General features: G+C 28.4%; 2 protein-coding genes across 2 annotated transcripts; one reads left to right on the top strand and one right to left on the bottom strand.

Moving 5' to 3' along the window:
* Window positions 1-2,124: 2,124 nt before the first annotated feature.
* LOC123299210 (probable cytochrome P450 4s3) lies at window positions 2,125-9,570 on the top strand. Its single transcript, XM_044881510.1, has 12 exons — window positions 2,125-2,156; window positions 6,000-6,174; window positions 6,237-6,343; window positions 7,011-7,104; window positions 7,166-7,354; window positions 7,499-7,568; window positions 7,635-7,761; window positions 7,821-8,009; window positions 8,669-8,737; window positions 8,799-8,973; window positions 9,035-9,214; window positions 9,295-9,570. Exons 2-12 carry the CDS (start codon window positions 6,012-6,014, stop codon window positions 9,465-9,467), a joined length of 1,536 nt encoding a protein of 511 aa, XP_044737445.1. The 5' UTR covers window positions 2,125-2,156; window positions 6,000-6,011; the 3' UTR covers window positions 9,468-9,570.
* A 452-nt stretch (window positions 9,571-10,022) lies between these two features.
* Window positions 10,023-14,449, bottom strand: LOC123291788. The gene is made up of 6 exons (XM_044872210.1): window positions 14,390-14,449; window positions 12,635-13,048; window positions 11,795-11,926; window positions 11,363-11,510; window positions 10,961-11,074; window positions 10,023-10,337 (listed from the first exon to the last, which is right to left on the bottom strand). Exons 2-6 carry the CDS (start codon window positions 12,967-12,969, stop codon window positions 10,023-10,025), a joined length of 1,044 nt encoding a protein of 347 aa, XP_044728145.1. The 5' UTR covers window positions 12,970-13,048; window positions 14,390-14,449.
* Window positions 14,450-14,669: the final 220 nt, after the last annotated feature.

Consider the following 14,669-nt stretch of genomic DNA (forward strand, 5'->3'; position numbering starts at 1 on the left):
ATTCAAGACAAAGAAGATTTTTTCAATCTATTAATTGCGCTCAACGGTTGTAAAATATTTTGTCTCATATATGGGAAACTACTGCTGGAAAAGAGATTTCTTAATACGTCTATTGAAAAAACAAAAATTAACAAAATGATTATATTATTCATCTTATAGATAATACTGGTGATTTTATTAAATACCATGGCTAGATTTTCGAAAACTAAAACCCTTCGATTGACTTCAAATTTTTACCAGATACTTTATTATACACTAGATGAAGGTATTTTGGAGCATTTAAAACAACTCAAAATGGAAAGGTGTGAAATTCATTTATACTTAAATTGATATTTGTAAAAATATTTACATGGACATTATATAAATGTTTACATTAAGATAAAGGAGTTATCTTGAAATTGAATAACATATATTCGGCCATGTCTCTAAATGAGTGATGAGTTTGCACTCTGCGGGTTTTTGCATTATTCCTGTTATTAGAATAATCAGGTGTTCTTCAGATTGGGGTACAGTAAATTATGTAATTGAAATTGCAGGGTTAACACAAGTTTCACGTTTTATGTAGGGTTTACTATTGGGTATTTTCATGGTGGTCAAATGTGATATAAAAATCACGTGAATCAAAACGGAATGTGCTTGGTCAGTCGTCATTGTGCATATTATTTTTACTTATATTTATTATATATAACCCATGGTTATTATTAATAATAATTTTGAATGGAATACGCAAAATAGAGATACCTAGTCGTTTCAATTTTAGCAATTTTTTTTTCAAAAATTATTAAAAGTTTTAAAAGATAATAAAATATAGTAATATATAATTCGATGTATTGGAAAATCATGCAAATGAAAAAAAAAAAAAAACAACAATTTCATGTGTTCCTTTATTAGAAAACTTATTTTTATACTTCATGTGTAATTAACATAAAAAAAAATATATAAAAAATATAAAATATTATATGTGAAAAAAAAATTCCATATGAAAACGGTCTGCTTCGGAACAACAACCGTCATAAATTTCACGCATCATTTCGGTTTTGAGCTGAATTTGTTCGGTTTTCGTACAAAGAGTTCGAATAAAATTTTTTAAGGAACTTGACGAATTTGGCACAAATCCGAAAAGGTGTGATAAATTTGTGTCGGCTGTATCCGTTAATTTTTATATTATAAAAAAAATTAAAATGCACAGAATGACGCCAGGTACAACTTTGTCTGAAGATGTTTTTATTTTATGCTTGTTTTTCATTTAAAGCACAATCTTATAATTTCCACAAACAACACATTCCATCATCATTTAAGCCCTGGCGTATAATAAAGAATGTTAAAATTTAGACTCAAATGATCAATGACCCACTTGATCGATTTTGTTCGATCATGGACATATTAATTTTTAGTTCTAGAACAAGCTATAAAAAATTCAGGCCACTATTTCGTTTTGCAATTATTGTCAAACTTTTACAAGCTACAGACTAAACACTCCAAATCTCCATACTCGTGATATATTCCAGTATGCAGAGTATGAAAGTATCAGTATATTATATAATAATCACTCTGTATTCTGTATACAAACCGTGAATTAAATAATAGTAATCATAAATTTTTTTTTTGACAATCCCCAAAATTAGACCTTTGTAACAATGACTCATTTCTTGTACCTACTCATCTGATTTTTGTCGTGTAAAAGAGAACTTTGTACCGATATGATGTAACAAATACAGTTCTGATGGCATTTTTTCGTGTAAAAGAGAACTTTGTACTGGCATGACTTAGCAAATACAGTTCATGATTTAGCAGATACAGTGGTCCAAATCCAACAGCAATTGGACCATGATCGCTTGAATCTAATATAAAGAGTAAGATGAAATCTGTGCGTATCAGTATGATTATAATCTCCCATAAAAGTAGGTAATGTATAATTATTATTTAATAGAGTGGATTATAATGTGCAACGGAGATTTAATAGTTTTGTGTTGTTAACCTTGGGATATTCAATTAATTGTTGTGTAGAGTAAAAAAGAGTTGGTGTTTGTTTTACATTATTTTATTTTATTAAAACACGAGAGTATTAGTTATTTCAATATTAAAATATTTTGTGATGGTTTGTTAAAGATATTATTTACATAAATAATATTTAAAAGTTTGTACATAAATTAAAAGTAAGTGTTTTTATTAAAATTGATATTAACTATGAAAATATTAACAATAAAATATTAATTTCACTTATTTCAACAGTTATTTTAAGGGCCACTTTTGGCTTCATTTTATTTTCTACTAAAATGTAATCTTAACATTCTAAACAATAATAAAATACACGAATAGACCTTTTTCATGAATTATTAAAATGCCTTTTTGTTAATTTTTTATGAAAGTATAGGTCGAGTAGATCCTGTAACTCGAAAATTACGCATTTTTAACAATAAAAACACTATGAAAAAAATTGTTAAAAAATCCCGATATTTGAAATAATTTTTCATTGGTTACTGATCTGTGATGTCAATTAGTAAATAATACATATTTTCAAACAAAGTTATTTGCAATTAAATTTCCTACACTTGTGGTTCTTATCAATTTTTTCCTAGAATCGATTATTCTATTATATTCTTTTTTCGTATAAACGATGATAAACTAATCTTTTGAAAATTGAGATTGAGAAAACTGAGAAGAAATTTAATTTCAAATATCTTTGCTAATTACCATATTTTTCGTGTAAAATTAAAAATAAAGGAGTCCTTTAATAAAGAAAAACTCATCCCACCTCCTTTCGGGTCTAAATCGAAAAATATCGATCCTAAAAAAATTGATGAGTATCAAAATTGTAGGAAATTTAATTCCTAACAACTTTGATGATATATGCAAAATTAAAATCTGTCATATTTCGCCGAAATTTAACTAAACTAGAAAATAATACATATACACAATAACAAAATATGCTACAATGAGCTACGACAGCTACAACTTCTGTTTGAAACTATTGAATCCGATGAATTTTTTTCAAGTAATTTGACTTTTTTATGTTTTAACCCCCGAAAACGAGTGTTTTAGGCTTGCTTAGGCAGTGTTATTTCTTTTGCAAAATCATCATATTCAAATAAACAACTGAACCCAGTTTCAACTGGGCCTATATATATAGATAATAATTAAATTTAATTAATTTCCTGACCCGATTATAACACTATATTTATATACTTTTTGTGCAAAAAATAGTAATAGTTCCCAACTGCGTAAATTTCCTTATCGGCTTGCAACTTTAAACTGTGTACTTACCGATTACCGACTTATAGTAAACACTGTTTAATTTATAAGCTACTATCTTTACTATATATTTATAATAACAGCTTTGGAAATTATTTCCTTAATTTTCCTAAGCACATGAACTGAGATCGCAAGTGCTATAAAAAATTTATGGCATTGTTCCTAAAATCATTTTTAAAATGGTAGATAGTATTTATAATTTTAATTTTATATGTAACCACATTAAATTCAATAGACAGAATATAAGTCGAAATGGAAAGATCTATTATCATATAATGAGATAGTTACTACACTTAGAATAAATAGTGTAGATATACAACATTTTTCAAAAATAGCATAACTAATTAATTAATACTTGTGATTCTGCTGTGTAATACTATTATAATAGTAGTATTGCATGGTACACGAATGAAGGAGGTAGTGTACTCAGTTAATTTTCAAAATAATTGAGGAGCGGAATTTATCAGCGGAAAAGTGGTATAATATGGATCCTATGGCCATGAGTGTATTTTTTGTGGATACCTTATATAAACTAAACCTAGATTAGTTATGTCTTTTGATTTTGGATAGGATGTAAAACAGATAGAATAAAAATAAAATTTCGTTACAAGAATTACTCCATAATTATTATTGACTATTCAAATAAATAAATCAGAAGTTGCATGTATGAATCCAGTAATGAATACACAAGGTTAACCTTAGTACCTAAAATAATTTTTTTTAAACTAATGAAAAAATTGCTTATGGGATATTTTTTACATGACAAAATTTTATTTATAACTACTTTTTAAATACCTAATAAAAAAACATACAAACTAATAATAATTGAAATTATAATAAGCAAGGTCAATTCAATTTTTTGTTTTTTCCTCATTTTTTTCTTATTCTAAGTATTAATCTTAGGTATAACAAGGTCTATTTAGTGTTATTATATTTTTTACAAAAATATAGACTTATAAATTTTATAAATTTTTTAAAGCATTTAGAACACTATTTATGCAACGTTCCGCCTTGTAAAATACAACTCTACATACCGAAGAAAGTAAGAAGTCTGCTAATGCAACATGAAACATACCTTCTTCAAAATTAAAAATCTTAAAAAAATTGAAATAAAACAAAAAAAAAAGATATCATAGTGCGAATTAAGCAAAACAGGTCCATTTATTAGGATTGTAAAATCTCCTTTTTTTTTTGTAATTTGTAGTTTTAAGTAGGGTGCGTGCCATGTTTTGTTGGCAGATTTCTAACTTTCTTCGATTTATATTTTCAGAAGGCATTTAATGATCATATACTAAAACTATAATATATTCGTAGCTTTGTATTTCGTAGCTTGAAAACTACTCGTTAAAAATTTTTGTGGTCGTCGGAGCTTTTGATTAGAATGATCTTAAGAACATTTTAGGGTGGGTTAAAAAAAGGTTCACAGAAAGCCATTTTTCTATCTAATATTGCGGGGTCCATTTCTATTTGAATTAAATCAATTTCAAGAAAGTGTCTTTTGGTAGGATCAATTTCTCTGTCCAGCTTCCCGCACTTTTATTTATGTTTCAAAAACAAGAACATAAAATCACTTTTCTTTAAAAGTATCTTACAAAAAGATTGTATATGGAAGGGAAAATATGATCTTAGCGATGGAGTTATACTTCTCACTAATTTTTTGTCTTATGTTAAAATTATCAATAAGCAAATACCATTATGATTGTTTTAACTTATAAGCCGTTAGCTAAAAGTCCAAGTCTATGATTTACTTTTATTATTTAGTTTGAAAATTTTTAATTTTATTACAAAGATTGTGTTATCTTAGGTTATATTGCAAAGCAACCTGCGCTTTTATTTTAAACAGATTCTTTCAAAGCCTCAAAAATCAATTAAGGAAGCAAAGAAGATTTTTTGCTTCCTTATTTTAACCAGTACAAGATTTGAAATGAAAAGAAAATGGTTTTACCAGTAGGGAAGATTGGACATTTGAATAAGAAAATATCGAAACACATGTTGCAGAGTTATATCACTTAACGTATAGAGACTTACTGTAATTAGTCTAGACTTCAGATTCAATTGTCTGAAGCTTAACGAATTTCCGTTTTTTTTTTTTAAATCCACAGTTTTCCCGGTTCATCAAATGCTATCAAAGTTGAAGAAATTCTAGTAAATGTTTAGAAAAAGCTTCAAAATCCCGGTTTACTGCAATAATAAAAATATAAAATGTAGGAAACGATTATAGCCTTAGATTAATAGTTAAAGGGATATTTTAAACAAGAAATAACTATTTTAATAACAACCGTTACAGGAGAGTTTCGCAATGAATTTTGGTAGCCCCAGGTAGAGGGCCAGTGAATTTCGTTACATCCAGAGGGCTAATCGAAGGTCGGAGTCTCTAAACTCTCAGGTTACGACAAATTTACTCTTTATGTGCATACTCCTTTGCCGCTAACGGGACCTAGTTTTCTGAGAACATGCGTTTTTGTACTCTACTATTCTCTCTAGAATCTCAAGAGAAATTGCGTAGAACAACTTAAACCTACCATCATTAGCACCTGCGCTAATAGCTTTAAAACCGTTCCGCATACTAAATAGCATGTTTTCTTGTTCTCTTTTACTCGAAGCAGTTTTTTATATTCTCATTCTCAACAAAACTAATATTGTTCAATAAATTGAAAACGAGAGTGGCCAATAAAATTATATTATTTTTAGATTTCTTTAACAGGAATGATTTTTCTATAATAAAAACAAACTTTTATTATTTCTAGGTTTTCATAAAAATGATTGAAATAATAATTGGTGCTATAGTTGCCATAGTTGTGGCACTATATGTATATTTTGAACTTCCTTTAAAAAGGATCAAGAGGCTAACCAGTGCGATACCCGGCCCAAAAGGCCTTCCAATTGTTGGAATATTATTTGATGTTAGAAAAGAAAAAGCAGGTACACATTAATTTTCTAAATAAAATTTTGATATTCTTCTAAATATTCTGTGTTTTTTTTAGGTACATTTGGATTCTTGTGGAATAACACACAAAAATATGGTCCTATTTTCAAAATTCCATCAGTAGGACGTTTGGCAATTAATATGACTAATCCAGAAGATATAGAGGTAATAAATATGTTTTGTGATATTTGCAGCCCCGTCACAATAATGCCAATAATATTTGTCCCCTTTTTAAAAGCTTACAATAATTTACAAAATATTTAAATAGTACAAGATTTGAAATGAAAAGAAAATGGCTTTAGCAGTAGGGGAGATAACAGGGATCAAAAACCTTTAAAAAAATGCTACTTTAGAAAATTTATTGAAAACAAATGAACAAAGATACTAGTTTTTCAATTGCTTGCCTTCTAGTAAATAAACTCTTCTTTACATATATAAGGTTTTTTAACTTGACATTTGCAAAAAAATAAAAAGTCAGGTACAGAAATTGTTTCAAACAAAAGTTTGAACATTTCAAAGCCTCGATCAATTTTAAACGCATTTTAAGTAGACACTTTGAGTAATAAAGATAAAGTAGACTAATTTTTGGGTCGTTAAAATGTGATAGCGGAATCAGTCAATATTTTGCATGCTCCCTCTTGAACCTGGTCTACGATATATTTCCCTCACTTCACGATGAAATTACTCTGTATAAGTAATTCAAAACGAAATGGGACCGAATCAGAGAGTATACATATATGCACCTAAATCTAAACTCTCTTTGAACAGTTTCGTTGCCTATTTTGAAAGGCCTATATTCTTTTTCATACATTATTTATGAAAAATTTTTTAGGTTCTTTTGAAAAATAATGAAATTTTGGACAAGCCGTACTCAACGACCAAATTTTTTAAACCATGGCTAGGAAATGGCTTGGTCTTTAGTGCAGGTAATAACAGTTAGAAAACATCATTCAATATTACTATTACAAAATATTTTGCTTATTTTAGGACCTTATTGGAAACAGCAAAGAAAATTAATTACACCCACATTTCATTTTAATATATTAGAAAAGTTTTTCGAAGTTTTTAACGAACAAGGTGACATCCTAATTAAATTATTAAAAGAAAAAGCAGATGGGAAAACAAATATAGATATTTTCCCATACATGCAATCATTTGCGTTGGATGTTATTTGTGGTAAATATTTACATTAACTAAATTCTAAATAAAAGGAACTTTCTATGCATCCTTTTGCCAATAATAGAATGAAAAATTGAAGCATAGGCAATCACTTAATTTTTTCTCAAATATTCGAAAAATAATTTTTTTTTTCTTTTATAGAAACAGCTATGGGCACAAAAATTCATGCACAAACAAGTGCCAGGAGTGCATATGTTTTAGCTGTACAAGAGTAAATGAAATATTCCACCCATGAAATTTAAACAAATATGATAATAATATATAAATTATGTTTCAGTATGGAAAGAATTATTGTCGAAAGATTTATTAGTGTCATTCAACAAATAGATTTCTTATTTCCTTTTACTGAAAATGGGCAGACTCAAAGAAAAGCATTACAAATTTTAAAAGAATCAACTGATAAAGTAAGTCTATATTGACATTAATGTATATCCGAAATTGGAACATTTGAAAATTGTTTTAGTTAATTCGAAAACGTCGAGACGACTTAATCAAAGAGTCTGAAAACAAGTCAGATGAAAATCAAGACGATTCTTTTGGTACCAAAAAGCGTTTAGCATTTTTGGATTTGATGCTTCAAGCACGAAATATGGATGGTACACCATTAACTAATGAACAAATTAGCGATGAAGTATCAACTTTCACTTTTGCTGTATGGTTCAAATAATTTTGTTTATACTAATTTTATATTCCTTAGCTACAGTATTAATTTTTTTAATATTTAACAGAAAGAAAGCTATATACGTTTGAGAATTTTACTCTTAGGAACTACCAAAAGGTAGTTCAAGTATGCATACGTCTGAAATTAACTGTTAAGTAAATACGTAACTTTCAGCCGGAAAATACTCTGCAAGAATGGGTATTTCTCTCGATTGGACACGTAGAAAATTTAGACACTTGCAAATTTTACAGGGTAGACACAGGACATTTTTAAGTGCATTCTTAACACACTTTTTAATGAAGTATCGTCTAAAGCACAAATCAAAGCATCTAGAAAGTGTTGCCAGACTGCTTTTGATATTTCCCCCTACCTCTGCAATAATTATCCCTAGATATAAAGAAACAGTAATCGGTATAAGTAATAAATCCCTAATAGAAGATTTCAATCAAATGCTCATCCGAAGGATTTGAGAATTTTGGTAAAGAAATTCAAGAACAATGATATATTGCAAGTAATAACAATCGGTTCTGTAAATCTTACTTAACTTTACATAAAACAGCAACTTAACTTTGGGGTGGCTTAAATATGTGGGTAGTTTTAATTAATTTTGGAATTCAAAAAAATATTAAACAATATTTCATGATTTATAGGGCCATGATACGACGTCAACTCAATTAGCTTTCCTGTTTTACTTACTATCTAAGAATCCACACATTCAGGTAAAATCGTAACGAAATGTTTCTAAATATGTTTCTAAAGAATAAAAAATGAAAATTTTAGGAAGAAATTTATAAAGAACAATGTGATATTTTAATGGGTGAAAAACGTGATCCTACATTCCAAGAGGTTCAAGAAATGCATTATTTAGAAAGAACAATTAAAGAAGCTCAACGATTATTACCCAGTGTACCACTTTTCAGTCGTCAAGTCACTAAAGATTTACAATTGAAAACAAGTAATTATCAGATTGATATTACAATTTAGGCGATAAATTTTAATAACAATAACTTTTTCAGATAATTATCTTGCCCCCGAAGGATCTATATTAACCGTATTTACATTTGGTTTACATAGAAATCCAAATATCTATCCAGATCCAGAAAAGTTTGATCCTGATCGTTTTCTACCAGAAAATTTGCGAGAACGAAATCCATATTCATTTGTTCCATTTAGTGCTGGTCCCAGAAATTGTATTGGTAATATTATACTAATAACTTTATTTTTTGATACTTCATAAGAATACAATAAATTATAAGTTTGAAATTTATAATTATAGGTCAAAAGTTTGCTATGCTTGAAATGAAAACAAGTAGCAGTAAAATCTTAAGGAATTTCAAAATATTACCAGCTTTTGAAGCAGATGGTACACCCTACGAACCAGATCTCAGAGCGTACATTGTATTGACAGCTGTAAACGGTGTACAAGTACGTCTCGTCTCTCGAACTTAAAATTTGTACAAAAACTGTATATTTAATTCGTACAAATATGTTAGCTGATTTCATACGTAATTTTTATTTTGTAAAAAAATTTGATGCAATAAATGTATTTTAAGTTAAATATTTGTTTACTTTAATCGTATTCAGTTTTGGTCAATTATTGCATATACTATTGAAATTAAGAACTGTAATCTACCATAGTGGTATCCAATGATTTGGGTAAAAACTATATCTACGCAACACTTATGGTAAAAGCCTACAAGTAAATAGCCCCTGAGTATCGGTAGGGTTTAATTTCTGTATTCTAAGCATCAATATCTTTAAGCGAAACAAAAAAAAAAAAACTGGGGCTAAAGTTAATATGTTTTGGTATATTTTATACATACAATGTTTAAAAATTTGAAGTTCTCTCGTTTAATTTAAGTTTAAAGTTCAGACGCTCTTACCAGAAAATCCTTTATAAAGCTAAAGTTACAGTTTATTAAAATCAAATCAGTTACATTTAATAATATAGATTCAAAAATTTATAATAAGACGTTAGCTTACAATAAAAATATTTTTTTTAAATTATCTTTTTCTTGGTTTAGCTAATTCCTTGGTACGCTGTGAACAAAAAACATTTGTATATGCTCTAGGATTAACAGAAAATGGATCTTCTTTTTCATCATTATTGCCTGCACTTCTTTGTCGAGGCTTTGCTAATCGCTCATCAACCGGTCTAAAATGAAAATCGTCCCATTTTTCCGGTCTTTCGATAGCTGCAGGATTAGGTGGTGTAGGCCCACTTGGCGGATCTTGTCGTTCACTAGGTTTTGCCATCCTTATCCAAAACGCAGATTTTACAGGATCCTTGTGATCGTACGATTTAGCGCTTTGAGAAACCTTTAATTTTAAATGGTAACAAATTTTTAATGATGATGAATAACTTTTAAGGTTTCTCGAGACCCAATTTACGTTAAAAATAGTAAAAAATTCAAAAGTTTCAATTTTATTATTAATCACCTGTTTATACATCTTTAGTAAAATGATTCTTTAATTCATGTACGGTTTATGAGAAATTAACTATCAAAATCAGCGTGTTTTTTAAAAAGGTTCTTTTTTGTAAAAACCTTTAGTTTCCTGGATAAAATTTGCAAAGATTACCTAAGTTAAAAAAATTGAAAAATTTGAATTTTAGAAAAGTTTTACAAGAGACTATTTTTGTTTTAAATCGAATTATCTACGTTTCTCGAAAATTTTTCAATGACTTTTTATGAGGAATTTTTCGAGTTTCCACTCTTCAAATTCTAATTCAAGAGGAAAAATATATTGAAAAATCTGAATGAATCCAACGCCCTCATTCGGCCACGAGAACTCCTTGAACGTTCCTAATAGTTGCCGATAATGCGTTTCATTCTTAGTTATATTAATTCATTCCTTTAATATTCATTTCATTGATTTTAATATTATTTTCAGTTACAATACCCTTTCCAACTTTAAAGAAATGAAAGAATATAAATATTTACCCCTGTTGAATATCGATCAGCTTCAGTTGGATCATATTTTTTTGATACATATCGAGGAGTAGCTAAGATGTGAATATTTTTTGTTAATTCTGCTAAAGGTTTTTTTTTCGTATGCTGAAACAGAAAATTGAAATAAAACTAACATTAAAAGTTAATAGTATATCTCTAGATTAGGTATATCTCTCAATAAACATTTTTTTTAAATTATTAGAATAATATCTGGCGCAGTGTTAGCAACGGCAAAACTGTTTTGCTAATTATAATTTATATTGCTGAAAGAAAATGAAGAGCAATTGTCAGCTCTTATTTTAGTACATTGTAGGTATGTTTTCGTTGTACATTTAGTATTTGTTTTTTTCGAAAAGGTTTAACCACCGGTGTCTAAAAATAAATTGAACTTACCACTAAGGTAGGTTCTGATTTGTATTCACGCCTAGGACGCGAATTTTCATCACACCATTTTTCTAACTCGGCATACGTTGCTGATCGTGATCGTGGCGGTGGACATGTTGAAGTATATTGACATGATTTTAATTTAGGAATTGATTCACTAAATTATAAACAAAAAATTATAAGTGATGTACAGAATTGAGAATAAATAATTTTAATTAATTCATAATTTTTGTATATTCATGTTTGGGAAATCTCACTGAATAAGGATCAAGAATTTGATGTTCTGGGGCCAATTTTACCAAAAATTGATTTTCTATTGATTCTTTTCAGAATAATCGCACCAATAAACAGTGCCGCTTTTCGATAAAAACATTCCAAATGTATACATATTTCTATTGTCCTAAAACGACCTGATGGTTATAAATTGTAAACAATACTTACGATTTTGGTATTGACTTGGGCCAATAAAATTCACGATACATGCTGGTTCTGGCTAAATTAATGTTTTTTCTCATAGCCATTCTAAAATGATCTCCAACATGTTTATATGTTTCCAATGTAGTTTCTAGTTTTCTAAGGAAAATATAGATATCAATATTAATAGTTCAATAAATCTAAATTTTAAATTGTATTCATTTAGAACGACCATTCGGATGGCTAGAAGGGTCAAAGGTAAGTTTAAATCTGAAAATTCGGTTAAAATCCGAAAAGTTGAAAGGAGTAGGTTTTAAAAATAGCTCGTTTATTTAGGGCTACATACTTTTATTTAAAATTTAAATATGCAGCCAAAAAAATATCTTCAAAAGCGAAAGTTCTTATGAAGAATTTATTTAACTGTGTTAACGGTTGTTGCCAGCTTGTACGAATTTGGTGTATGGGTAGAATGTTGTATTCATAAGAAATTTTATCGTATTTCGATGGACTCTGTAATAAGCAAATGCGCTACTCCTCTTCATTAGATCATACCCGATTTCAAACTTAAGGCAACTACCAGCGCGCCTTCGCGTATCGATAAAATAATAGGAAATTTTATTTGTCTACAATAAAGGTGACCATTTTTTGTCTAAAATGCATGATTACGTAAGTATAGGCCGAAACGGTTTTTTTCAAAATGAAGGCTTCTCCCGCTTTTCATGTAAAGATTTTGTGCATTTACATTCAGTACGTGATACTGAACCAATTTCAATAAAAAATTAACTTCTGTCATTTAATTGAGAAAAAATTCTCTGTTGCTTGTATTATTCAAGCTACTATTTAATGAAAATAAAATAAAATAATTACACTAGTGGACTCCTTGAAAGCATATCAAGCCTCGCCGAATATGTTGCCTTTAAAGCACTTCTTTTGACAAACACTTCTGGTGTCTGTGATGTTACTCGTTCATGTTTTTTCCGCGCATTATTCTTATTGTAATCAGCTAATGCATTGAGTCGTGGTGTTGATTTTGCTTTAAGTGCTGCACGGCTTACTGTATATTCATTCGGAATGTTTGCTTTGCAAAATCGAGGAGTTATTTTATTTTTATTGGGCAGTGCTAAAGCTAACGTTCTTATACTTAGTTTCCAATACTTCTTTGTGGGATCATCAAAATTCTTCCGATCTGTTGCAGTTACCATATTTATGCGTTTTTTTTATAAACTTTTAGACATGTTAATTTTTTCTTATTTGTTGAAGAAAGTTTGATTATACCACACCCTGAAAGAAATATTTTTAGATCGCTAGAATTTTTTCGTTATTTCTCAGAAATATAACCTGATAATATTAGAAATACAAAAAAGGTGTTGGCTCTCAGAATGGAGTTGGAAAGTCGAAGAGGTCGAGGTCGAAGGAAAAAGCTCCTTTGTATTCCGGAATAATGTTTCAAATTTGAAAAAATATATCATTGGCTAATTATGTCAAGAAATTTTCCCATTCTATTTTAAACTTTTATAATTATTCACCTGATTATACATGTAGACAATTTGGGTAAAAAAACAAAAAATTCGTATCGCAGGAGCTACGTTAGTTAAGCGAATTTTCTCAGAGATTGAAAAAAAAAAAAAAGAAAAAAAAGACATTTAAAAAAATCGAATATTGCATTTTTATTAACACACTTATATAAGCTTCACCTGTATGTATGTATGTTTGTATGTAACTTTGTATCATTAGTTATATACATTTATTATAATAGCGAAAAATTTTTATATATCGAAAATGGTGAGGTAAGGTAAAAAATGTAAAGAGTCAAAAAGTTTTTATAATTGTCAAAAATATACTCATATAGTTTTAAAATGAAATTTTTGACTAGTATCACAAAAGAATATTTATTTTACGCCAATACCAAATTTTCGGTAAAAAAACGTTTGTTTTTTTCAAACGCTTATATATCGAAAAAAGTGAGATAAAGTAAAAAATATCATTGTTCAAAAAGAACTCTTCAAAATAAAAATTCATATAGTTTTCACATCATATTTTTGACCAGAACCACAAAATAATTTGTATTTTCGAAATATCGAATAACGAAATTAGAGTAAGTGAGGTTTGGTGAAAATTGTCCCGAGTCAAAAAATATTCCACAAAATATAATATCTAATGACGTTCAAATTAAATTTTTGACTTGAACCACAAAATAATCTTTATGTTTCCCAATAACGAGTTTTCGGCGAAAATTCGCATTTTTTTTCCAGATGCTTATATCTCGAAAACGATGAGGCTAGGTAAAAAATATCGGGAATCAAAAAATGTTGGAAGTTGTCCATAATATAAAATACAATAGTTTTTTTAAATTGTAAAATAAAGTGATAAAATTAATACGGTGTCTGGAAATAAGATACTTCTGCCCCATCCTATGAGTATAAATCGGAAAAGCTCGTATGAAAGTGACTTTGTTAAGTACACTCATACAAACATTTTAGAATAGCTCCCATAAAAATCTACTGACGAGAAGTCGATTCTTCGGTCAAATACCTACTTCATTATCCATAGTAACTGTATTCAACCAAAATGACTCCAAATTAACTAACATAATAACACCAAAAGAAAATTTTCTTAGATTACCTTTTTTGAAGATTATTTATTTTTATTTATTTCTTGTATTATAGGTATATTCCGCTTTCTTAGATAATTTTTTTTAAATCTTTTTTTCTTTAAATGTTAGGTATTTATAATAATGATTGATTCATACTTGAAAATTTTGTCCCCAAAAATTAATGTAATTTTTAAAACATGATTCCCATTAATATGATCTCATATGTGACATATCTGATTTACGGTTTTGAAAATGATAGGTTTTTTAAAATTTTTTGTTGTATGAAATATTTTGACAATGTTATTTGAA

Source organism: Chrysoperla carnea, chromosome 1, assembly GCF_905475395.1.
Source record: "Chrysoperla carnea chromosome 1, inChrCarn1.1, whole genome shotgun sequence".
In the NCBI taxonomy this organism is placed as follows: Eukaryota; Metazoa; Arthropoda; class Insecta; order Neuroptera; family Chrysopidae; genus Chrysoperla; species Chrysoperla carnea.